Raw genomic sequence first — 25,045 nt, 5'->3', positions numbered from 1 at the left:
GTTAGATATCATATAACGTAAACAATGTAATTTGAAGTATTTTGCTGATCATATGCCTAGTGTATGACATAAGATCATTGGCCTTTATTAAGTCTGAATAAAGCTTTTCTCAATATCTAGATAGTTTCATGAACAAGGTCAGTAACTTGATCATTTATTTATCCAGGCTAGTTATTTTCTCAGAAATATCATGATGAAGAACCAGAGAAATGACTATTCTGCAGGGAATTTGCTAAGAAACGATAGAATTTCCTCGGAGACTTCTTGGTGTTTTTCTTGTTGGAGAAAATGATGACCATCAAGGATAACAATTTCCAGGTTGGGAACAAGGCTCCTAAAGATATTTCCCTCAACGTATTGCCTTACACCACTCACTTCAAATCCCAGATCTTTTTTACCCACCATGAATTTTACTGGCACAGTGATTTTTGATCCTTGCCAGGGTGCAGTAAGCTCCCAATTCCTGTTTTATCAATTTGAAACATTAGCTCTCTGAGGAAGAACACTAATAAATATGAAAATCAACCATTTCTGATTAGCAAAAATACCAGAACTTACAAGTCCATAACACGGTAGTAATTAAGAGCTCCAGTGAAGCCAGATTCCTGAAACTTGTCAGCATAAACCTGGAGTTCCTCTTCAGTAATCCATGGTGGTAACCTTGATAGTGTCCTCAGATAATCAATAATCTCCATTCCAGGAGGAGCTATCAGATTATCAGTCTGTGTAATCAGCAAGAACTTCTTTATCACCGTCAAATAATCATACCTGGCGAATGTCCTTTCTGCTCTTCCCGGTTCCTAGCGAACAAATTGCCCCAAGAAAAGGCCTGGTTAACATCAACAACATCATGTACATCTCGTATCTTGACTAAATGGGACAGAATTTACCTGGAATTGGGAAATGTAAAATCCATCCCCATATGTTCTGATTAAGGATTCAGCAAATTTGGCATTCGGGTTTCTACTAAAGTATGGAACAGATAAGTTGATCAATCCTTTGACTCTCTCAGGTCTAAACAGTGCTAAATGCCAGCCAATAACAGCTCCCCAATCATGTCCCACTATAAAAGCCTAGCCATAAATAGTATAAACTCAAAACAGTTGAGGTTGGGTTTTGAACACAACACGAACTGGCAAAAGATAAGCAGGTTCGTTCAAGGAAGGTGGAAATACCTGCTGTTCCCCAAAATGGTCAAGCAGGCCAATGATGTCCCCAACAAGGTGCATAACAGTGTAGGAGGTTGGGCTAAGTGGGGAGTCAGAGTCTCCATAGCCTCTCAAATCAGGAGCAACTACATGATAGCCATGGTTAGCCAAGAAAGTGATCTGGTGGCGCCATGAATACCATATTTCAGGGAAGCCATGAAGCAATAGAACAAGTGGTCCTGTCCCTTGCTCTGCTATATGCAGCCATATCCCATTTGTTTTGACCCTTTGGTGACTCACCTCATTCATGGTCCCTCGCGTTTCTTTCACTTCTCAAGGAATAAAGGTAGAGCAGCTTGGTGTTCAGCTAAAACCAGTCCAATTGATTTGCACCTATGAATATAATTGACGAGAGAGAAAGTTCGGAGAGTTTGAAGTTTGAATGATTAAGTCAAAATCAGGAACTTTGAGATTAGGCAAAAGACAAGGACATAGAATATTGTTGAAAATAAGAAAGAAAACACCAATTGGAAGTCCACGTATGTAACTTGCGTGAAGGGCAAGAACATGGTGAAGTCAGTCCTGAAGTCATCATATAGCCTAGCCGTTGACTCTCTTGATACATTGCAGCACCTGAGTCCTGGCTCTGGAAGTAGTTAAAATTCAAAGCAATTTGCCCAGAGGAATCACACAAAATTAGAAATTTAGAACCCTAATTCTAGTAGTCTAGATTACTAATTCGATTCAATTTTGTCTTGGGAGAGAGATGGTTGCAACTAGATTGGTGATATTAGTTAATAAAAGTAAGTAAAATGCAGAGTACGATTTCATGGTCATTATCTTATAAGAAGAGGGTTTCTTATTTTAGAACCGTAACAGAAGTTGGCAGGGAGTAGGAAGTATGTGTAAGAGAATGGTTCAAGATTGAAACTGGCAGTGTATTGATGACCTACAGTCGAAATGATGATGACTGGTAAATGAACAGGGTTTAACTAAAATAAAAGCAACTTGGCTCTAATGATGGGGAAATGTTGAGGTAAGATGTGGTTGGAGGCTAAAGTGACGGTTCACACACCGGAGGAATAAAGTTAGAGATGAATATTTATAGATGATGGCAGTTATTTATCAACTTTGAATCTTGATACTTGTATAACGCAAGTTCCATCATGACCAATCACTTGATAAATACAATAAAATTTTAAGCAAATTATGATTGAACAGAAATAGATTGAACAAAGTACCATGTGTATGCCATATAAGGGAGAGCTCAGGGCTCTACATATTATGCGTTTGCATATTCATGAAGCCAAGTTTTGGTGAAGTGTTACTCTTGTCGAGGTCATGGTAGGCATAGTTGTGGCATGATGAAGTAAGGATGGCCAAGCATGGACAAATAAAATATTTATAACATAACTAGTATGGGTTCTCACACACTCTTTGCATTGGGTTAATTATTTATTTTTTGGCTAAATCAAAGTGTAAAAATTTAAAGGTTATAATTTGCTTAATATTTTTACACTCTTTGTTAATTTTCATACTTTTATTTTCAAGAATTTAGTCTCTTCATTTTTTAAATTTAAAATTTTAAGTCTATTTGTTAAATTTGTTAGAATTCTTTTGTGTTGATGTGACATTTTGAAAAAGTAGAATAATCTTAGTATCTATGTAATAAATAAAAAAAACATTGTAACGGACTTAAATTTATTAAAACATTTTAATGGTACTAAAAATTATTAAAAATTCACATAATCATTTTAATTAGAATAAAATATTTAGACTAACTAATTAAATTATAAAATTTGAGGTATCAAATTATGTCAAAATTAAAGTAAATAAATTAAATTTCAAATTTGAACGAAATATAGGGATGAAATTAAAATTTAATCATTCTGTAGGCGGATTGGAGTTAAAATTTACCCAGTGTTCTCGTAAGGAAAAAAGTGGACAGGTGTCCATTGTGGAACGCCTTAGGTCAAAAGTTGCATAGATTTGTAAATCCTCTATTGGTCAATTGCGTCATGCAATTTCACGAATTAAAAATTGAATTGTATTGCTGCTGAGTTCATATTATGTTCTCATTTTCATTTCCATTGACCATTACTGCAATTCCTAGATGATATTCTAAACCTGTTCTAGAGATGAATTTTGACAATTTTTATAAATAATTCTTCCAATGCCCTCCTCATGGATTTCATTGATTATTCACTGCCTTCAACAAGTTTGTATCCTGGACCTGGAACAGTGCTAGATCTCTTTCCATGCTCATGTGCCTAGTGTATGATAGAAAATGAATGGCTTTTACTAATGTCTAACTAAAGCTTTTATTATGGAGTTTTTTTCCTTATTGAAGATTAACTTTGCTACACTACAAGACGAGAATACACAGGATAAACAGTAAATCAAATCTAGTTATTTTCTCAATAAGATAACGAAAAAAACCAGAGAACACTATTCTGCTGGAAATTTGGCAAGGAACGACAGAATTTCCTCTGAGACTTGTTGGTGTTTTTCCTGTTGGAGATAATGATGGCCATCTAGCATAACAACTTCCAGGTCGGGAATAAGGTTCCTGAAGATATTCCCCTCTATGTATTGTCTTATACCATTGATATCAAAACCAATATCATTTTCACCCACCATGAATTTCACTGGAACTCTGATTTTTGATCCTTGCCATGGTGCAGTAAGCTCCCAATTCCTGTTTTACCAATTCCAAACATTAGCTCTCCGAGGAGCAGCACTCACAAATATGAAAATCAACCATTTCTGGTCAAGCAAAAATACCAGAACTTACAAGTCCAAAGCACGGTAGTAATTAAGAGCTCCAGTGAAGCCAGATTCCTGGAACTTGTCAGCATAAACCTGGAGTTCCTCTTCGGTAATCCACGGTGGTAACCGTGAAGGTGTCCCCAGGTAATCAATAATCTCCATTCCAGGAGGAGCTATCAGATTATCAGTCTGTGTAATTAGCAAGAACTTCTTTATCACTGTCTAATAATCATACCTAGCAAATGCCCTTTCTGCTCTTCCCGGTTCCTATAGAAAAAATTGCCCCAAGAAAAAGCCTGATTAACATCAACAACCTTATGAACATCCCGTATGTTGACTGAATGGGACACGATTTACCTGGAATTGGGAAATGTAAAATTATTGGGAATTATCCATATTTATGAAAAATCAAAGATATGGGTATCAAACAATAGAAAGTCAAAGATATGGGTATCAAATATTGGAAAGTCAAAGATATGGGTATCGAGATATTGGCATAATAAAATCTGAATATTTGCAATATATGGTCCCTAATTGTAAAGTGACTTTGCAAGTTGATCCCTGAACCTCAACTATAAATAGGCATAACCATCTCTCATTCTGTATCTCAAACTTGCCATTCTTTACTTAAGGCATTGTTTTCTCTCTCTCTCTTTGTAAATTCTCACTTGTATTTTGGAGTGAAATATATTTGGTAGTGCCCGAGGACGTAGGCAAAATTTGTTGAACCTCGTTAAATTCTTGTGTTCTTTATTGTATTATTCTGCATGAATTGTGTGTGTGATTGTAGTGATTTATTATGCTATTAAATTACGATTGAGGGATATTCTGGCTAGGAAAGACCTGGTACTTAAGCGATCCTTGCGATCCACCTCTCTTTCCTGGGAATTGAACTTAGTGTGATTTTTTAGTACAATAATTTTACTCTTTTACACGCTTTCGCACAACAATTGGTATCAGAGCTAGATTCGTACTTGGGGAATACGATCGTTCACGGCACTGTTCACGTACTGTAGTTGGGATTGAGGAGAAAAAAATGGAAAAGTCATCGTCAAAGACTACTGTGACCAATGCGAAATTTGAAGTAGAGAAATTTGATGGTACCAATAATTTTGGTATGTGGCAATGTGAGATCCTGGATGTCTTATGTCAGCAAGAGCTGGATATAGCCCTTGAAGAAAAACCTGACAAGATGGATGACAAGGAGTGGGCCAAGATCAATAGACAGGCATGTGGAACAATTCGCCTATGTTTGGCCAAAGAGCAGAAGTACTCTGTCATGAGGGAGACATCAGCGAAGAAGTTGTGGGATACACTGGAAGAAAAGTTTCTAACAAAAAGTCTTGAAAATAGGCTTTATATGAAAAAGAAACTTTATCGATTCACGTATGCACCCGGTATGTCGATGAATGACCATGTGAACTCATTCAATAAAATTTTAGCAGACTTGCTAAATTTGGATGAGAAATTTGAAGATGAAGACAAGGCATTACTGTTGTTGAATTCTCTTCCTGATGAATATGATCATCTTACCATCACATTGCTTCATGGGAAGGATACAATCACATTTGATGCAGTCTGTAGTGCGTTGTATAGATCTGAGACTCGAAAGAAAGATAAAAAAGATCACAGAGATACAACTACAGAAGTCTTAACAGTAAGAAGTCGTTCGCGCAGCAACAAATCTGGTAGAAGGAGTAAGTCCAAAGGGAGACCTGCCAAAGATGAATGTGCTTTTTGTCGTGAGAAAGGGCATTGGAAAAAGAATTGTCCTAAGTTACAAAAGGGTAAAGCTATTTCTGATGCATGTGTAGCGGAGCATGATGAGGAGTCAGACTTTAGCTTGGTTGGCATGGCAATGGCATGTCATACAGATGAGTGGATTTTGGATTCGGGATGTACTTACCATATGTGTCCTAATAAGGACTGGTTTTCTAGTCTTAAAGAACTAGAAGGTGGAGTTGTTTTTATGGGCAATGATAGCGCTTGTAAGACAATGGGAGTAGGTACAATCCAATTGAAGAATCACGACGGCTCAATTCAAGTCTTGACAGATGTTCGCTACATACCTAGCTTGAAGAAAAAACTTATCTCATTAGGGGTCCTAAAATCTAAAGGGCTCACAATCACTTTGAGAGATGGATTACTAAAGGTAGTAGCTGGGGTATTGACGGTGATGAAAGGCACAAGAAGGAATAATCTGTACTATTTAAATAGAAGTACAGTTATTGGATCAACATCAACAGCTTTTACGAAAGATGCAGATTCAGAGGCTACCAGGTTATGGCATATGCGATTGGGACATGCTGGTGAAAAAGCTTTGCAGAGTTTGGCGAAGCAAGGCTTGTTGAAAGGTGCAAATTCTTGCAAATTGGAATTCTGTAAACATTGTGTTCTGGGCAAGCAGACGAGGATAAAATTTGGTTCAGCAATTCACAATACAAAAGAAATTTTGGACTACGTTCACAGTGATGTGTGGGGACCTACTAAAGTGGCTTCTTTGGGAGGTATGCACTATTTTGTTACTTTTGTTGATGATTATTCAAGAAAAGTATGGGTGTATCTAATGAAAAGGAAAAATGAAGTTTTGGATGTATTTCTGAAATGGAAGAAGATGGTGGAGACCCAGGCTGGTCGAAAAGTCAAACGACTTCGATCAGACAATGGTACTTAGTACAAGAATGATCCATTTCTACAAGTATGTCACGATGAAGGTATTGTACGACACTTCACTGTTCGAGATACACCACAACAGAATGGGGTGGCAGAACGTATGAATCGGACTATACTGGAGAAAGTTCGATGTATGTTGTCCAATGCTGGATTGGGCAAAGAATTTTGGGCTGAGGCAGTTACATATGCGTGCCATCTAATTAATCAGTTGCCATCAGCTGCAATAAATGGAAAAACTCCTATGGAGAGGTGGGCTGGTAAACCTGCTATTGATTATGATTCTTTACATATTTTTGGTTCCACTGCATATTATCATATAAAAGAATCTAAGTTAGACCCAAGAGCAAAGAAAGCATTATTCATGGGTATAACTGGTGGAGTAAAAGGATACCGTCTCTGCTGTCCTGATACAAAGAAAATAATTTTCAGTAGAGATGTGACTTTTGATGAATCAACCATGATGAAGAACAATGATTCACAAAAGGATAACACAACCAGTGGCACTTTGCAGCAGGTGGAGCTTGAAAAGGTTAATGATGATCCAGCTAATATTGAAGGAACAAATGATGAAGAAGTTTCGACCCAAGAACTTCTACAACAACATGATTCAATTGCATATAGAAGGCCAAGAAGAGAGATTCGTATGCCTGCTCGCTTTGATGATATGGTGGCCTATGCACTTCCAATTGCAGATGATGATGTTCCTTCTACTTACACAGAAGCAAGAAGTAACTCTGATAGTGTAAAATGGAAGCAAGCTATGAATGAAGAAATGCAGTCTCTTCATAAAAATAGGACTTGGGAGTTGGTGACACTACCTAAAGGAAAGAAGGCAATTGGATGCAAATGGGTATATGCAAAGAAGGAAGGATTTCCTGATAAAAATGAAGTTCGATACAAGGCTAGATTGGTAGCAAAGGGTTACGCTCAGAAAGAAGGAATAGACTACAATGAAGTATTTTCTCCAGTTGTGAAGCATTCGTCTATTCGGATTTTGCTAGCCTTGGTTGCGCAATATGATCTTGAACTAGTTCAGCTCGATGTGAAGACCGCATTTTTACACGGTGATTTGGAAGAGGAAATCTATATGACTCAGCCAGATGGATTCAAGGTTGCTGATAAAGAAAATTGGGTTTGCAAATTGACAAAGTCGCTTTATGGATTGAAACAATCTCCAAGGCAGTGGTACAAGCGATTTGATCAGTTCATGAAAGGGCAAAGGTATACAAGAAGTAAATTTGATCATTGCGTGTATTTTCAGAAGCTACAAGAAGGATTTTTCGTATACTTGCTCTTATATGTTGATGATATGTTGATAGCATCTAAGAGTAAAGTTGAAATTGAGAGATTGAAGACTCAACTCAACCTTGAGTTTGAGATGAAAGATCTAGGTGAAGCTAAGAAGATCCTTGGCATGGAAATATGTAGGGATAGAGCTCATGGCAGAGTTAGTTTATCTTAGAAGCAATATTTAAAGAAGATACTACAGAAGTTTGGCATGAACGAGCAGACTAAAGCTGTAAGTACCTCGTTGGCTTCTCATTTCAAGCTTTCTACACAACTATCTCCTTCGACAAATACGGAACAAGAATACATGTTACAAGTTCCGTATTCTAATGCAGTAGGTAGCTTGATGTATGCAATGGTGTGTACAAGACCCGACATTTCACAGGCAGTTAGTATAGTGAGCAGGTATATGCATAATCCTGGAAAAGGACATTGGCAAGCTGTGAAATGGATTCTACGGTATATTCATATGACCATGGATATTGGATTACTGTTCAAGCAGGATACTACACTTGGTAAAGGTGTTGTTGGGTACGTTGATTCTGATTATGCCGGTGATTTGGACAAACGAAGATCAACCACTGGTTATGTGTTTACTCTTGCTGGAGGACCAATAAGTTGGAAGTCTACACTGCAGTCTACAGTTGCGTTGTCAACCACAGAAGCTGAATACATGGCTGTAACAGAGGCTGTAAAGGAAGCTATTTGGTTACAAGGTATGATTAAAACCTTGGGATTGGTCCAGGAGCATATTAATGTGTATTGTGATAGTCAAAGTGCTATTCATTTAGCAAAGAATCAAGTCTATCATGCACGTACAAAGCATATCGATGTACGTTTCCACTTTGTGCGGGAAATTATTGATGAGGGGAAAATTCACCTTCAGAAGATTAAGACTGCAGATAATCCCGCAGATATGATGACCAAGGTGGTAACAACAATCAAGTTCGAACATTGTTTGAACTTGATCAATATTCTGCATGTTTAACAGTTGAAGAAGGCACTATCAAGTGTTGTTGACAAAGGCAGAGAGAATTGTGTGAAGATAAGATTACTCGAATCAAATCTTCAAGGTGGAGATTATTGGGAATTATCCATATTTATGGAAAATCAAAGATATGGGTATCGAATAATAGAAAGTCAAAGATATGGGTATCAAATATTGGAAAGTCAAAGATATGGGTATCAAATATTGGAAAGTCAAAGATATGGGTATCGAGATATTGGCATAATAAAATCTGAATATTTGCAATATATGGTCCCTAATTGTAAAGTGACTTTGCAAGTTGATCCCTGAACCTCAACTATAAATAGGCATAACCATCTCTCATTCTGTATCTCAAACTTGCCATTCTCTACTTAAGGCATTGTTTTCTCCCTCTCTCTTTGTAAATTCTCACTTGTATTTTGGAGTGAAATATATTTGGTAGTGCCCGAGGACGTAGGCAAAATTTGCTGAACCTCGTTAAATTCTTGTGTTCTTTATTGTATTATTCTGCATGAATTGTGTGTGTGATTGTAGTGATTTATTGTGTTATTAAATTACGATTGAGGGATATTCTGGCTAGGAAAGACCTGGTACTTAAGCGATCCTTGCGATCCACCTCTCTTTCCTGGGAATTGAACTTAGTGTGATTTTTTAGTATAATAATTTTACTCTTTTACACGCTTCCGCACAACAAAAATCCATCTCCAAACGTTCTGATTAAGGATTCACCTAATTTGGCATTTGGGTTTCTATCGAAGTATGCAACGCCTAAGTTGATCGATGCTTTGACCCTCTCAGGCCTAAACAGGGATAAATGCCAGGCAATAGCAGCTCCCACGTCATGTCCTACTACGAAAGCCTTGCCACAAATAATAAAACAGTTGGATAGTTTTTATAACACAACACGAATTGGCAAAACATAAGCAAGAAGGTTCAAGGAAAGTAGGAAATACCTGCTGTTCCCCAAGATGGTCAAGCAAGCCAATGATGTCCCCAACATAGTGCATAAAAGTGTACGAACTTGGGCTAAGAGGAGAGTCGGAGTCTCCATAGCCTCTCAAATCGGGAGCAACTACATGATAGCCATGGTTAGCCAAGAAACTGATCTGGTGGCGCCATGAATACCATATTTCTGGGAAGCCATGAAGCAATAGAACCAATGGCCCTCTCCCTTGCTCTGCTATGTGCACCCATATCCCATTTGTTTTTATCCTTCGGTGACTCACCTCATTCATTTCTTTCACTTCTCAAGGCAAAAGATAAGAGTAGCCTGGTGTTCAGCGGAAACCAAAGTAGGTGATTTGATCCTATGACAATAGTTCACGATAAAATTGGGTGAGCTTGAACCTTGAATGAAAAATTCAAAATCAGAAACTTTGGAATTTGACAAAAGATAATGACATATATAGAATATTATTGCTGAACTAAAAAAAAGGAAAACGCCAATGGGAAGTTGACGTTTGTAACTTGCTTGCAGGACAAGAATATAGAAATCAATCCTAAAGCCAGCATCTAACGTAGCAAGTGACTTTCTAGATACATTGGACCACCTGAGTGCAGTTCAATTTTTTTTTTTAAATTACAGAAGAAAAGCACAAGGTTTAATATGCAAAATTTATAATAGACTTTATAAAATAAAAATATTGTTTATAGAACATATAATAAAATTATTAATACCATAATCAATACACATTAATTGATTAAAAAAGATAATAAAGATATTAACTAATAAATTAATGAGATTTAAACTAAATATGTTACCAAATTTATCACATAAAATTTATAAAATAAAGCTAAATTAAAAAAAATTGAAGGATCAAATATAAAAGAAAACCAAATTAAAAGGATTTGGAAAAACCAAACATAGTTTACCAAATATTTATATATTTACTCTAGGAAGTAGGAAGTAAAATCAAAATTTGAAAAATTTGCCTTGCCAAGCCCCTGCAGACAAGGTTTACTTTGGATGAAATTTAGAATTAATAAAAGTTGGATAATTTCCAAATCTTCTTCCCATTACTCACATTTTCATATATTGGTTTTTTAGGATGGAATAAAAAACCAACTTTTTTTAAACTTAATTTGTTTTCAAACTATCTCTTTATTACATTTTAAAATAGGATTAATATCATAAACACGATAAAGTATTATGAAAATTCTTACATTAAAAGTTAAATTATATTTTGTCCCTCTATTAAAAAATGAATAAATTAGTCCCTATCTTAGATCAAAGGATAAATTAGTCCTTTTGTTCAAAAATTTATCTATATCTACTGTTAAAAACTGATCTTTGTATGTCGGTATGAGGTACACGTGGGCCATAACACGACATATGTCATTGTTTGCTTATTCTATCAGCCATGTCAACTTTTATTAGTAGAAATAAATTAAATTTTAATAGAAAAGATCAGATTAATTTTTTATCTAATATATAAAGACTAATTGACCCACTTTTTAATAGAAATGGCAAAATATAGTCTAACATCTTAACATAGTAGATTTAGCGCATAAATACAAGATTATAATTTAGATTTTTAAAATTAAAAAAAGTTTTACATTGGGAGATTTTGTTTTACAGTTCCGTCTTTATTTTATAACTCTAAAATTATAATGATTATTTTATTAAAAAAAATTCCATTTTCAACATTATTTATGGAAATGGGCCACTTAAAATATTATTTACTGAAATAGGCCAAAAAATCCAAAACGCGGTGAAATTTCAGAAAAGCTCATTGATAGGAACGCGATTTACCTCGTGTCAGCAAAAACACACTGATATGGACGTGCTTTTGCCCGTGCCCAAATTAAATTTTCAAAAAAAATTATTTTTTAAAATATTATAAAAATAGATCTATTTTTTGAAAATTTACGAGAATAAGTATTTATAAATACTCAAAGTGGCAACACCATTTCTTTTTGTGCCACCAATTAATGTAGAAATAAAACTTACAAGATCTTTATATAGATCCAAAGTCTCATTTTTCTTATTTTCTTAAGCAATGTAGGATGTGAGATATATGTATATATAGACTCATGAATAAGTCTGCAACCAGTTCCTAGACAATGTGAAATTCATTCCTCTTTTAACTAACAACATAAAATTAAATGCTAAACTATATTTTATATTTTTTTTTTACTTATAGAGTTTAATTTTTTTATGAAAAGTTAACTTTTATTACATTATAAATAAAAATTTTAAACTCTATAAGTAAAAAAAATTATAAAATATAAAATGAGTACAATAAAATATTAAAAAATAAATATTTAAAAAATTACTAATAGTTGAGTGATCATTTTGTAACTTTTTATAACTCGATAGCTAAAAAATCATAGTTAAGTGACTACTAATGTAATTTAATCTAGATATAGGAACATGAAAAATAATTATTATATTTTATGTATTTTATATATTTCTATAAAAAAACTTATTTAACATAATTATATATTATGTTTAAATAAATTATCTATTTAGCCAAAATGCATCTAAAATAAATTTATCAGCATTAGATGATGAAAATTAAATTAAAATTAGGATTAAAAAAATAATGAGTATAGTAAAATATTTTAAAAAAGAGATATCAATTTTTTTAAAAATATATATATACTATTTGAGTACTAAATACTCACCATTTATTTATTAATCAAACATTTACAACATAAAATAAAATAAATAAATAAAAATTAAAAGTATAACTTCTATATTGAAATAATGGAAAATTATTTTAAAAATTAGAATTGTATGGATATTAACTTCAAATATTTAAAATATTTTAAAGATTAGAGCATTTACAGCATATACAAGTTTCATATGTGCAATTTATTCTTTTTTTAAATAGTCTTTTTGTATATGCTAACAATTCTAAAATGCAACAAGATTAAAGGATCTCAAAATATAATTCTATAATACGAGAAAATCCTAACAAAATATAAAAAAATAGAAATTATTTTGTAAAAAAATTATAAAATATAGTGTAGCATTTAATCTTATGTTGTTAATTAAAAGAGAAAGGAATTGCACATTGTCTAGGAACAAGTTGTAAACCTATTCATGGCTCTATATATACATATATCTCACATCCCATATTACTTAAGAAAATAAGAGAAATAAGACTTCTGGTCTATATAAAGATCTATTTTGTAAGTTTTATTTCCATATAAATTGGTGGCACCTTAAAATAAAAAAAATGGTGCTGCCACTTTTGGCCTTTATAAAGGTTTAATCTCGTAAATTTTTAAAAATTTGATTTATTTTTATAATATTTAAAAAAATAATCTTTTTTGAAAATTTAGTTTGAGCACAGGCAAAAGTGCGCCTATGTTAGTGCGCCTATGTCAGTGCATTTTTACTGACACGGGGTAAAGTGCGTTCCTTTTTAGTAAAATAGTCAATTATAAGCATATAACTTGCCAATTTTAAAAAGTTACATTCTAATTTTTCAAATTTTGCAATTTAATACTTGAACTGGACAACTTTTTTTATTTTGGTATCTAAACTTTTTTTGCCCAATTTAGTACTTAAACTTGACACTTTTTTCCTAATTTTTTTGGGCCCAATTTGATAACTGATCTTGGCTTATTCTTTTTTTCTAATTTGGTACCTAAACTTTTTTTTAGATTCAATTTGAACCTAAATTTATTAAATGTTATACAAATTACGCAAAATATGTCAGTATTAGAGGAAATTCATGTTAAAAAAATATTTATCGAGCTATGCTTAACGAATTAATATTAAATAAGAAAAAAATTAAAACCCCATATTAAAATAAATTCGTTATTTTTAATTAATAAAATAATTAAATAAATAAATAAAACTAAAAGTAATTGAACATATACAAAAAAAACCATATCATCTATTACATGTCGGTTATACATTGATTATTTTTGCCACCTCGTACAAAAATATTTTTAATATATTGAATAATTTGTAAAACATTTGACAAATACCAAATCGAACAAAAAAAATTAAGTACCAAATTAAAAAAAAAGTCAAATTCAAATACTAAATTTAACCCAAAAAATTAAAAACCAATTTAAGAAAAATGTCACCCATTGTTATATTAAGCCTTTAAAAAACAAAAACTTCATAAGAAATAATTATGTATATGCTTATATACTTGAGACGCTGCGTTTTGATCCTTCCCCTAGGTGCCCAGAATAGCGGATAGGTAAAGACTATCCTTCACACAAACTAGCTGTTCCAATGGCCTCCATTTTGGCTCAACCCGGCTGCTCTTGCATTCGAATCCATCGACGATGCTGCTTTACCACTCTTAAGTTCTTCTCTTCAAGGCCTTTCGCTTCCCGTTCCCACCCTCCTCACCATTTCTCTCACCGGCCGCTCAGGAAACGCTTCGCTCTCGATGTTTCTAGAAGCCTCTCTCAATCTCACCGCCTCCTCAACACCGATGCCCCCACTCTCCATCACTTCATCGCTCAAGCTTCCCTCACTGCCTCTCAACCACAACCCCAGTAAGTCCCTTTTTCCATTTTCCTTTTAAATATCTATTTTTGGTTTCATGTTTTGATCTCTCTAGTAAGAGGAAACAAAGAAAAACACTAAAACTTTTTTTTTCTAAAATATCTGATGGATTTCATTCTTTTTTTCCCTTTTGATTTTAGTGTTTTATCTAGTGATGCACCGAATTCAGGAGTTACTTCAAAGGGTAGAATTTATCACGAGACTTATGGATGTCAAATGAATATAAACGATATGGAAATTGTGCTTTCAATTATGAAGAATTCTGGTTATACTGAAACCGTGGATGCTCCTGAGAGTGCGGAGATTATATTTATTAATACCTGCGCCATAAGGGACAATGCTGAACAAAAGGTATGGCAAAGGCTTAATTACTTTTGGTTTTTAAAGAGGCGTTGGAAGAATAATGTAGCTATAGGAAGATCGCTGTCGTTGCACCCTCCGAAAGTGGTGGTGTTAGGATGTATGGCTGAAAGGTTAAAGGATAAGATTCTGGATGCTGACAAAATGGTTGATGTGGTGTGCGGGCCTGATGCTTATAGAGACTTGCCGAGGTTGTTGGAAGAGGTTGATTATGGTCAGAAAGGGATTAACACTCTTCTTTCCCTTGAAGAGACATATGCGGATATTAGCCCTGTTAGGATTTCGAAGAATTTGGTTACTGCTTTCGTGTCTGTGATGAGGGGTTGTAATAATATGTGCTCATTTTGCATTGTTCCGTTTACCAGAGGTAGAGAGAGGTCACGTCCTGTGGAGTCTATAGTGAAGGAGGTGGGGGAGCTCTGGGAAGAAGGTGTGAAGGAGGTCACACTTCTTGGACAGAATGTGAATAGTTATAATGATGCATCTGGAAGTGACAAAGAATTTGAACCAGGAAGTAATTGGGAGTTGAGTGATGGCTTTAAAAGCATGTGTAAGGTGAAAAACATGGGCTTGCGTTTTGCCGACCTCTTAGATCGACTTTCTACTGAGTTTCCTGAGATGAGGTTCAGATATACATCCCCTCACCCTAAAGATTTTCCAGATGAATTGCTGTATCTGATGCACGACCGCCATAATATCTGCAAGTATATACATTTGCCTGCCCAAACAGGGAGTACCACAGTGCTTGAAAGAATGCGTCGGGGGTATAGTAGGGAGGCTTATTTAGAGCTTGTTCAGAAGATACGCAGAATCATTCCGGATGTTGGAATAAGCAGTGATTTTATATGTGGTAAGGTTTTATTATCTTATTCGGATTCACTATTTTGATCATTTACTTGTATATGAAACTTAGGCAGTTGACCTTTAGTACAGACTATGAAGGATTGACCTCAATTATCCTATATTGTAAAAACTAGTGCTGTTGGTATTTGACAATCCGCATATGCACTGCTGCTAGAGTAGTAACACATTTTCACAATGTGAGAATGTTAGCCTCGAGATTCTGGTATTGGCTTCTTATTATCATCTGGATCCTTTGGTGCAGGTTTCTGTGGCGAAACAGAGAAGGAACACGCAGATACACTAAGCCTAATAAAGGCTGTTGGGTACGATATGGCATACATGTTTGCTTACAGCATGAGGGAGAAAACCCATGCCCATAGAAACTACATTGATGATGTTCCGGAAGAAGTCAAGCAAAGGAGGCTTACTGAACTGATTGAAGCTTTCCGTGAGAGTACAGGTCAGCGATATGATTCTCAGGTTGGAACCATCCAACTTGTGTTGGTTGAAGGACCAAACAGGAGAGCTCCAGATAAAGAGCTTATCGGCAAAAGCGATAAAGGCCATAGAGTTGCATTTGTTAATCATCCTTTGCTGGATCGGGAGAAGCAAACAGATAACAAAAGGAATCCTGTTGTCGGTGATTACGTAGAAGTCCATATAACAAAGTCTTCGAGAGCATCACTTTTTGGCGAAGCAGTTGCTATAACTAAATTAAGCGCATTTTACGACAATGTGGATGAAGCAGCAGTTGCCTGCGGTAGCAGAGGTTGAAAACCATCTCCATTTTCATCGCCTGTAACTAGTTTCCTTAATATGCCTAGAAATTACAAGAATTAGAATAGCTTTTTGCTATTGGAATTGGCATTTGCTGCTATAGGATTATTAATCGCTTGAGATAGCAAGCCTATTCATTTGATGTGAAGGATTAAAAGGAAACTGTGAGTTACGAGTATTAATGCGGATTTTACTTCTTTCCTATTATTCTCACTCTCGATATTGGTGATGCCTGCTGGCCGATGTATATGAACAAAAACGGAAATACAATTGGATTCTTAAAACTTTTTGTTGCAATTGATTACTGGAATTTCGAATTTAAATTTAAATTTGATGCGGTACCATTTTCAAGCGGTGATTTTACATTTGTGTAGTGAATTAGTATCTATCAACGAGTAAAAAAATATGTTTTAGATTCAAATCGATTTGATGATTATCTTAGATATCAAAGAAGAAAATTATTTATATTTTTGTTTGTAAATTCATGATGTTCAAAGTTTTTTCAAGAAAAAAAAAACTAAACTATGAAACAAATAGGAAAGGAAATGGTCATACTAATAGTTTAATGATCTTACGTGTAATCTAACCAAAAAATATTGAAATGAAGATTGAGCTCAAACCATATTTTAAATGGACTTATTTTTCTTACTTAAGCCATTTTTTGTCATTATATTTTTGTCCAAAACTTTTTAAATTTCAAGAGAGCCTTAAAACTTAAATGGGTTGCTCGATCTTAAGATAAGTTTATTTAAATTTAACTTTATTTTAATTATGCAATACTTGTTATATTTATGAAAAATATTTGATACATTGTTAGGAGAAATTATTTCATGAACCATTCTTACCACCTTATATATATGATCCTAACCAATTATTTTATGCCACATAAATAATTTTTTCCAACTCAAATTAAAATAATCAAAACAATTTCCACCTCAAATTTAATTTTGTTCATTTTTTTACGTGAATTTTTCCTTCCTCTCACCGTCTTTCACTGTTAGAAGAGAAAGATTTAGGGATTTTGTTGATTTTCCAGATTTTTTTTCCTTTCTTCATCTCTTAATTGTTAGAATTTAGGGTTTTGAGCAATTTAAAATTAGCAAAGGAAGGATTACAGGCTGAGCAAAAAAATTGGAGGGATTACAGAATCAAGTTCATTCCTATTTTTAGTGATTAAAATCAATGGTTTTTAGTCTTTTCATTCAACTATGAAATAGCTATTGAATTTAGTTCATAATAATTTTTTTATTTTTTTATTTATTAGGAAAAAGAAAAGTAAAATTGAAGTAAAAAAATGAGAGTAACCCTTTTCAAATTTCTGTCAGCATATATGCAGATGCAGTGGGAGGTGATTTTTGTTTTTTAAGTTTTGGATTATACCCAAATCACAAATATGTTGTAAATTGTATCTTTACTGTGTCTTGAGTGCATAATAAAATTTTTGTTAGAGCCTTTGTATGAATTCAATTTGTAGTGTAATGCTAGTTGCTTTGGATTACTGGTCATTTCATGTCGTTTTATTGATGTAATTCCTATTTATGTAGATCTCTGGTACTGTACTTTTTTTCTTTTAAGTCTTTCAATCTGTTTGGGTCTTCTTTTCATAATGTTATTATTATTTTCTCACTTTTACATTTAAACAAAGTATTTTGATATTTACTTCTCTACTTTCAAGTTTGCTAAACCAAAACATATTGTGTTTTTGTCCATAGTTTTTAAGTTTTGGTTTATATCTAGATCAGAAAATATGTTGCAAATTTTCTTTTATCTTTTTACTTGGAATTTGTTTTATTTAGGAATTGGGTGTTTGGATCATGTGATCGAAACTTTAATTTTTGTTTGGTTGATTAGAAAGTGAAGGAACAAAAAGAAAATGTAAGGTATTTTTCAAGTTTGGGGTGAACAAGAATTTTTTTTTATAACTTTGTCTCTTTTTTATTTTTTATAATTTTGCACAATATCTAGGTGGACGAGAAATTTTTTTGTGAATCCTCCTTACCACATCATTCATGCTTGAGTAATTTGAATTTTTTTTAAATTCTATAATTGTTCTATATAATTATATGATTAATTTGATGCATATATATTTCATGACATGGATGAAGAAAATTCTTGAAGTTTTACTTACACAGAAATGATAGAAATTGATAATGCTAATTTGAAGGGACTTGTGGTGAATAGTGAAGGTGAAGCTTATAATTTGTATACAGATTATGGCTATCGAATTGGTATTAGTGTTCGAAAAGGAAAAAATTAGATATCTTTCTGGCACAAAGATTATTCACACTGAAGATTTTTATTGTTCCAAACAAGGTTTCAAAGAATTTGAAGATGTCGCGGATATAAAAAAACATAACAAATTGGAAACAAGAACTGGATGTTCAACAATGATTTGCTTTAAAGTACAAGATGACCAATGGAAAGTCACTCGTTTTATTTCTGAGCATAATCATGAATTAGCAACTCCTTCAAAAAGACATTTACTCAGGTTAGCTCGATCAGTTCTGGTAGCTAAAGCTAATGTCATTAATTCAATGGTTAGTGCTGGTATACGTCCTATAGATGTTTACTCCTTCATGTCAGATGAAGTTGGTAGAACTAAAAATGTTGGGTTTACAAAACGAAATTGTTATAATTACATTAACAAACAAAAGATTATGACTATTAAAGCTGAAGATGGTCAAAGTTTACTTAACCATTTCAAGGTTAAAGCAAGTGAAGATCCAATATTTTTTTACACAGTTCAAATGGATCAAGAAAATCGAATGACAAACTTTTTTTGGAGAGATGGTAGATCAAGAATTGATTATGATTGCTTCGGAGATGTTGTGGTTTTTTATACAACTTATTGTACCAATAGATATAACCTAATATATGCTCCCTTTGTGGGTATTAATCATCGTCAACAAACAATAATGTTTGGGTGTGCATTTTTGTTAGATGAGACTGTTGCTTCCTTTGCATGGTTGTTCAAGTCTTTCTTGCAATTAATGGGTAATCAGTCACCAGAGACTATAATGACTGATCAAGATCATGCAATTAGCAAAGCAATAAGAGAAGTTTTTCCTGATTCATGTCACAAATTATGTTTATGGCACATTTTTAGGAATGCCCCTTCACATCTTGGTAATCTCAATGGAAATGTTGATTTTCATGTTTTGTTTATAAATGCGTGCAAGGTTGTGAATCCGAAATAGAATTTGAGAATAGATGGGAAAAAATGATAAATGGTCATAATCTTCAAGATCATTCATGGTTGAAAGGTTTGTATAAACACCGTGAAAAATGGAGTACTACTTTTAGCATCGATATATTTTCTTCTCAAATTAAATCTTTTCAAATGGTTGAGGTTACAAATAATATTTTTCATGGTATTTCTAAAGCCACTGCTTCTCTTACCGATTTTGTTTTTTAATTCAAGAATTTAGTGGGAAGATAACGTTCTTCCGAAGCTATGAAAGATTTTCAGCACAAAAATGGCTGAATCACGTGTGCAATTAAAAATTGTGGTATTTTGTCTAATGCAACGAAAGTTTATACTAATGAAATATACGGGTGCTTTGAGAAAGGATTTCTTGACAGTGTTCCATTGATATGGAGAGAAATTGCGCAAAATGGTACATCTTATACTTTTGAAGTAATGATGGATGAAAATAGTTCAAGAGTCTGAACAGTCCATTTTAACACAACCACCATGGAAATTCGTTGTACTTGTAAGAAGTTTGATTTTTGTGGCTATCTTTGCTCTCATGCTATACGAATTCTTAGTGTTAAAAATGTCAAGAAAATTTCTGATTAGTATATCTCTCGAAGATGGACTAAATATGCTAAAAAAATATGTATGGTGGTAATGTTGCTGAGTTTTCACAATAGTATAATATTGAGGCTGAAGTTGTATTTTGTAATCGTATGATTCGATTTGCTTATGATTTGATTATAAAAAGTCAATAAAAAAAAGGACAATTTTGTCAGAAGAATTTATATGAAGGAGACATGAAAGTGGAGAAAGAATTAACAAAGTTATGTGTCTCTAAGAATCATGAGCTCAAAGAGAATGAGATAAATGCAAGAGCAGTCATTCCATCTAGTAAGTTATCCATATAATTAAGAATTTTGAATTCTTTATGTTTTTTCTTACATTAGTAATAATTGTTTTATTTTTAATTTAGAAAATGTGAAAAGGTCAATAATTGAAGAATTATCGATAAATGATGATAATGTTGTAAAATAGGGTGAAAGTAAAACTTCTTCAATCTTAGATCCACCATGCGTTAAGCCGAAAGGGATCTCTAATTCTAGACTTTAAGGTCACTTAGAGAAAAAAAAATAAAAGCATCCCAATTGTAGAAGTTGGGTAAGTAATTTGATTATAAAGTTATATTTTGGGGTAAATTTATTTCTTTAATTATATTATTTTAATAAATCTTATTTTTTATATAGGAAAAAAAAACAATAGCAATTAGAGAATCCTTAGATGTACTTATTACTACTCTAAGTTATAACAATTTTGTAAGTATAAAATTAATTAGTCACATATTACATAGAAGTATTTTTTATTGTTGTTATACATTATTAACTCCTTTTTTTTGTCTGCATTATGCCAACAAACAATATTTATGTATATTTGTGTCAAAATTCAATGTAATTTTTCAACATGGTAACCACAACCGATAGTTATGTTATATCCATATCTTCTTAGAATTCCATATAAATGAAACTATTTATTTTTTTAAGACTCCAAGTAACAGTTGGTGTTTAAGTGGTACAAATTTACCTTATAAGAGCATGCAACAAAGTACTAGTGTAATAGCTCCAAATTCGTGTTAGATATTCATTTTTTATTTTATTTGTAGATATATAGTATGTTTGATTTTACATTAAATATTCAAGTGAATTTTTTTTTGTTAAACAACTCTTTTAAAATTTATTTTTGTGAATTTAATCATTTTAATCAATTAATTATAGGAACCACTTACACGTAATCAAGGGTATCCAAATTCTAACTGTTAATCACATGTTTATTTCATACTAATGCTTATTCTTTTATCAAGGAATTATACTTGTATAAATTTTTTTTTTGTATTTGTTGCAATGTATGATAAAACCCTGGATTGTTTTTTTCAAAGTCAGAAAGTTGCACATCATGATGAAGCTATATTGCTACGACAAAGTCTAGATTTGGTGGTTACTGGCAATTGATATTAGACTAAATGTTTTTTGTACATGATCATTAGTATGACTATTACAATGTATAAAAAACTTGAATGTTCTACAGTGTGATTGTGAATCTATGCACTTCCTTATTTGAGGTTCTTTAATCAAGTGTTGTATTCTTTAGCTACGTTTCTTTGATATTCCGTAATGAGATTTTTACTAGTGATTTGTTTTTTATTTTAATGTTAATTTCTTATTTCATATTCTGATGTTAATTTCTTATGTCCCATGTTTGGATCTTATCAAGATATTTTGTAATGAGCTATTTTCTTGTTTCTGGAGGATAAAACATATAATTTCATTAATGAAATTACTACACCATCGAATCAATAGGTAACAAATTTGAAATAATATTAGTTCTCAAGAACATAAAAAAAATTAAAAGAAATAATTAGAAAGCATATTCAATTCATAAACTCGTCAAATTTGTACATTTTCTTTAGCCAATCAAAGACAGACTAATTGAAAACAAAATAGCATTGTTGAACAATGTCATTGTTTCTAAACAATGTCTAGTCTAATGGTACAATTGATCTTATTCTATCTAGTGGTGCCATGGAAGTGGGACGCATACCGCCAAGGTGTGTTCTTTCGAACCTGGGTCTAGTTGAAAATAGCGGAGCTCTTGTTCTCATTCTTGGCAGGACAGACACTTGAGTTGATGTCGACTTTGAGTATTCAGTCTCGTGGAAGAAACAGGGCTCAACCATGCATGAAAAGGTAGGAAAATGACCTGGTCCAGATCAAATAGTTGTGTACATTGGAAGATTTAAACCAGCTTAATGAGCAGTCTCTTGAAGCAAATTCTTATAGACACATGTTTCATCTTGTGCAGTAGAGATAAACTCAAAAGAGTTTAGCTTCTTTTTTTTTCCCCAAAATGAATAATCAATAGCTACAAATTCCAGCTCAAAGACTAATGTAGAACAATTGGTTGAGTAGGAAAATGGCATCTACGTAAGTCTAGCTCGAAAGTAGATAAAATTTAAGTTGAATGCTTACCAAAATTCTAGCAGTCAATGCTTTGGAAGTGCCTCTCTTGGCAAGCGTATTTAGAGCTATTGCAACATGTTCAACTTATTTCAAAGTAGAGGAAAGAAGTAGGGCTTTCGAAAGTCTCTCCACTAAAATTGAGAGTAGCTTTAAACCAAGGAGCATGATCCGATCCTTCTCGGATGCATGAATAAGAAGACGACAAATTAAAGCAACTCTTTGACCCAACTCTTGCAATTGGTTCTTGTACATATCTAAAAACGTAAGACATATTTGTTAACGAAGGAAATTGAAACGAAAAATCCACAATTTAACTTCACTTCCATACTAATACATTTGCAATAGGTTAAAGAAACTAATATTCAATTATCAAAATCATTAGATAGTTCAAGATTTCACCAACATTAGATTAACAAATAATCAGAACAACTAAATTGTAAGACATTTAAATCAAAACACACATCATTAATCTTAAACACAGTCTATACAATTACATAAGACTCATCAGAAAATGAAAATCTCAATCAAATTATTCAAAGACACGTGTTTTTTAACTAGAAAATGAAGTTGGGTTAGTCCATTTGATTTGATGGCAAAATCCAAAGAGAGACAACAATGTTGCAAATGTTAGATTTCAACAACCACCATATAACAATATAACAAAACTCAAATCTATTATTCCTAATACTCGAAACATAGATTTCAAAAATATTGCCATAGATAATCAAAATTTAAAAATTGATTATAATAGTTGAACACATATTATTGCAATTGAAGAATAACAGTCAAACCACCTTTCATGAAATTAAGAATGCACAGAATCTTAGTTTTGGAAATTCTAGAATAATAAGTTCACTTAATTCCTTATTATCAATTAACAATGAAAGAATATTGAAGCATAATTGAATTTAGAGAATCAACAAATAATAACTAAAGAAAGAAATGAAATTATGTTCAAGGAAACAAATATGTCATGGTTGCAGGAGTCTATACATCGCATATAGGCTTAGGCTTTAAGTTAAGGGCATCGTGGTATAATCATCGAGGTACCGCAGGACCTAAGAGATCGAATGGAAGGGTACATAGACAAGTAAATCCCTTATGAAACTCCTTTAATTTAAGAGGATTCAGCATTCGAGGGGAAGTAGACTACTCAAGAATTTCACATTTCATTTATGTCCTAATTTGAATTGAATAAAGAACTAAGAAAATCTAAATCAATAAAAGAAGAATCAATCAATGAAATGTTTCTTGGAACTTGAGTAAAGAGTAGACCTTTTTGGGGGGTTCTAGAATTTGAAAGCGAGAACTCCTTTACTTTATCTTTATTTGGTGTAACTACTTGAGCCGGATGAGAGGAAACTCTCATGTCTGATTTTGAGGGGGGGATCCCGCAGGGCCCTATCTTAATTTTTCTTTTGCTAGGCCCATCGCTAAAAAACCTACTTTCTTACGATTATGAGGTTCATTCGAATATGAAATTCAATCCTGGAAATACAGTATCCCACTTTTTTTTACTACCCAAGGTTTCGAAACATTTCGAAGTCGCGAAATTTCTACCGGAGCAGGTGCTATTCGAGAACAATTAGCCGATCTAGATTTGCGAATTCTTATCGATTATTCGGTGGTAGAATGGAAAGAATTAGGAGAAGAAGGCCTCACGGGTAATGAATGGGAAGATCGAAAAATTGGAAGAAGAAAGGATTTTTGGTTAGACGCATGGAATTGGCTAAGCATTTTATTCGAACAAATATAGAACCAGAATGGATGGTTTTATGTCTATTACCAGTTCTTCCTCTCGAGTTGAGCCGATCATTCAGATAGATGGGGGTAAACTAATGAGTTCGGATATTAATGAACTCTATAGAAGAGTTATCTATCGAAATAATACTCTTACCGATCTATTAACAACAAGTAGATCTACGCCAGGGGAATTAGTAATGTGTCAGGAAAAATTGGTACAAGAAGCCGTGGATACACTTCTTGATAATGGAATCCGTGGACAACCAATGAGGGACGGTCATAATAAGGTTTACAAGTCGTTTTCAGATGTAATTGAAGGCAAAGAGGGAAGATTTCGCGAGACTTTGCTTGGCAAACGAGTCGATTATTCGGGACGTTCTGTCATTGTTGTTGGCCCCTCACTTTCATTACATCGCTGTGGATTGCCTCGCGAAATAGCAATAGAGCTTTTCCAGACATTTGTAATTCGCGGTCTAATTAGACAACATCTTGCTCCAAACATAGGAGTTGCTAAGAGTAAAATTCGGGAAAAAGGGCCGATTGTATGGGAAATACTGCAAGAAGTTATGCGGGGACATCCTGTATTGCTGAATAGAGCGCCTACTCTGCATAGATTAGGTATACAGGCATTCCAACCTATTTTAGTGGAAGGACGCGCTATTTGTTTACATCCATTAGTTTGTAAGGGATTCAATGCAGACTTTGATGGGATCAAATGGCAGTTCATGTACCTTTATCTTTAGAGGCGCAAGCGGAGGCTCGTTTACTTAT

The 25,045-nt window shown here is 33.3% G+C and overlaps 2 protein-coding genes and 2 pseudogenes across 3 annotated transcripts; 2 read left to right on the top strand and 2 right to left on the bottom strand.

Moving 5' to 3' along the window:
- Positions 1–27: 27 nt before the first annotated feature.
- Positions 28–2,508, bottom strand: LOC107896684 (epoxide hydrolase A). 2 transcript variants are annotated; one of them, XM_041081488.1, is made up of 5 exons: positions 2,390–2,508; positions 1,176–1,794; positions 891–1,073; positions 559–800; positions 28–463 (listed from the first exon to the last, which is right to left on the bottom strand). In XM_041081488.1, exons 2-5 carry the CDS (start codon positions 1,455–1,457, stop codon positions 214–216), a joined length of 957 nt encoding a protein of 318 aa, XP_040937422.1. In that variant the 5' UTR covers positions 1,458–1,794; positions 2,390–2,508; the 3' UTR covers positions 28–213. The 2 variants fall into 2 exon arrangements, with proteins under 2 accessions (XP_040937422.1, XP_016677402.1); XM_016821913.2 differs by lacking the exon at positions 2,390–2,508 and having other exon boundaries at positions 1,176–1,879.
- Positions 2,509–3,409: 901 nt separating this feature from the next.
- Positions 3,410–10,200, bottom strand: LOC107958485 (epoxide hydrolase A-like; annotated as a pseudogene).
- Positions 10,201–13,950: 3,750 nt separating this feature from the next.
- LOC107896695 (CDK5RAP1-like protein) lies at positions 13,951–16,531 on the top strand. The gene is made up of 3 exons (XM_016821930.2): positions 13,951–14,334; positions 14,485–15,554; positions 15,810–16,531. Exons 1-3 carry the CDS (start codon positions 14,066–14,068, stop codon positions 16,319–16,321), a joined length of 1,851 nt encoding a protein of 616 aa, XP_016677419.1. The 5' UTR covers positions 13,951–14,065; the 3' UTR covers positions 16,322–16,531.
- Positions 16,532–23,471: 6,940 nt separating this feature from the next.
- LOC121209824 (DNA-directed RNA polymerase subunit beta'-like) lies at positions 23,472–25,037 on the top strand (annotated as a pseudogene).
- The last annotated feature ends 8 nt before the right edge of the window (positions 25,038–25,045 follow it).

This window comes from Gossypium hirsutum, chromosome A11, assembly GCF_007990345.1.
Source record: "Gossypium hirsutum isolate 1008001.06 chromosome A11, Gossypium_hirsutum_v2.1, whole genome shotgun sequence".
Classification (NCBI taxonomy): domain Eukaryota; kingdom Viridiplantae; phylum Streptophyta; class Magnoliopsida; order Malvales; family Malvaceae; genus Gossypium; species Gossypium hirsutum.
This window is presented reverse-complemented; position numbering and strand designations above follow the sequence as displayed.

Bases quoted from the DNA above. Each gene is read 5' to 3' on its own strand.
- LOC107896684 (XM_041081488.1), bottom strand. From the start codon at position 1,457: ATGAATGAGGTGAGTCACCAAAGGGTCAAAACAAATGGGATATGGCTG. The intron at 1,074-1,175 runs GTATTTCCACCT...ATTTATGGCTAG, and splicing joins ACCATTTTGGGGAACAGCAG to GCTTTTATAGTGGGACATGA. The intron at 801-890 runs GTAAATTCTGTC...TTTGTTCGCTAG, and splicing joins TTTACATTTCCCAATTCCAG to GAACCGGGAAGAGCAGAAAG.
- LOC107896695 (XM_016821930.2), top strand. From the start codon at position 14,066: ATGGCCTCCATTTTGGCTCAACCCGGCTGCTCTTGCATTCGAATCCAT. The intron at 14,335-14,484 runs GTAAGTCCCTTT...TTTTGATTTTAG, and splicing joins GCCTCTCAACCACAACCCCA to TGTTTTATCTAGTGATGCAC. The intron at 15,555-15,809 runs GTAAGGTTTTAT...CCTTTGGTGCAG, and splicing joins AAGCAGTGATTTTATATGTG to GTTTCTGTGGCGAAACAGAG.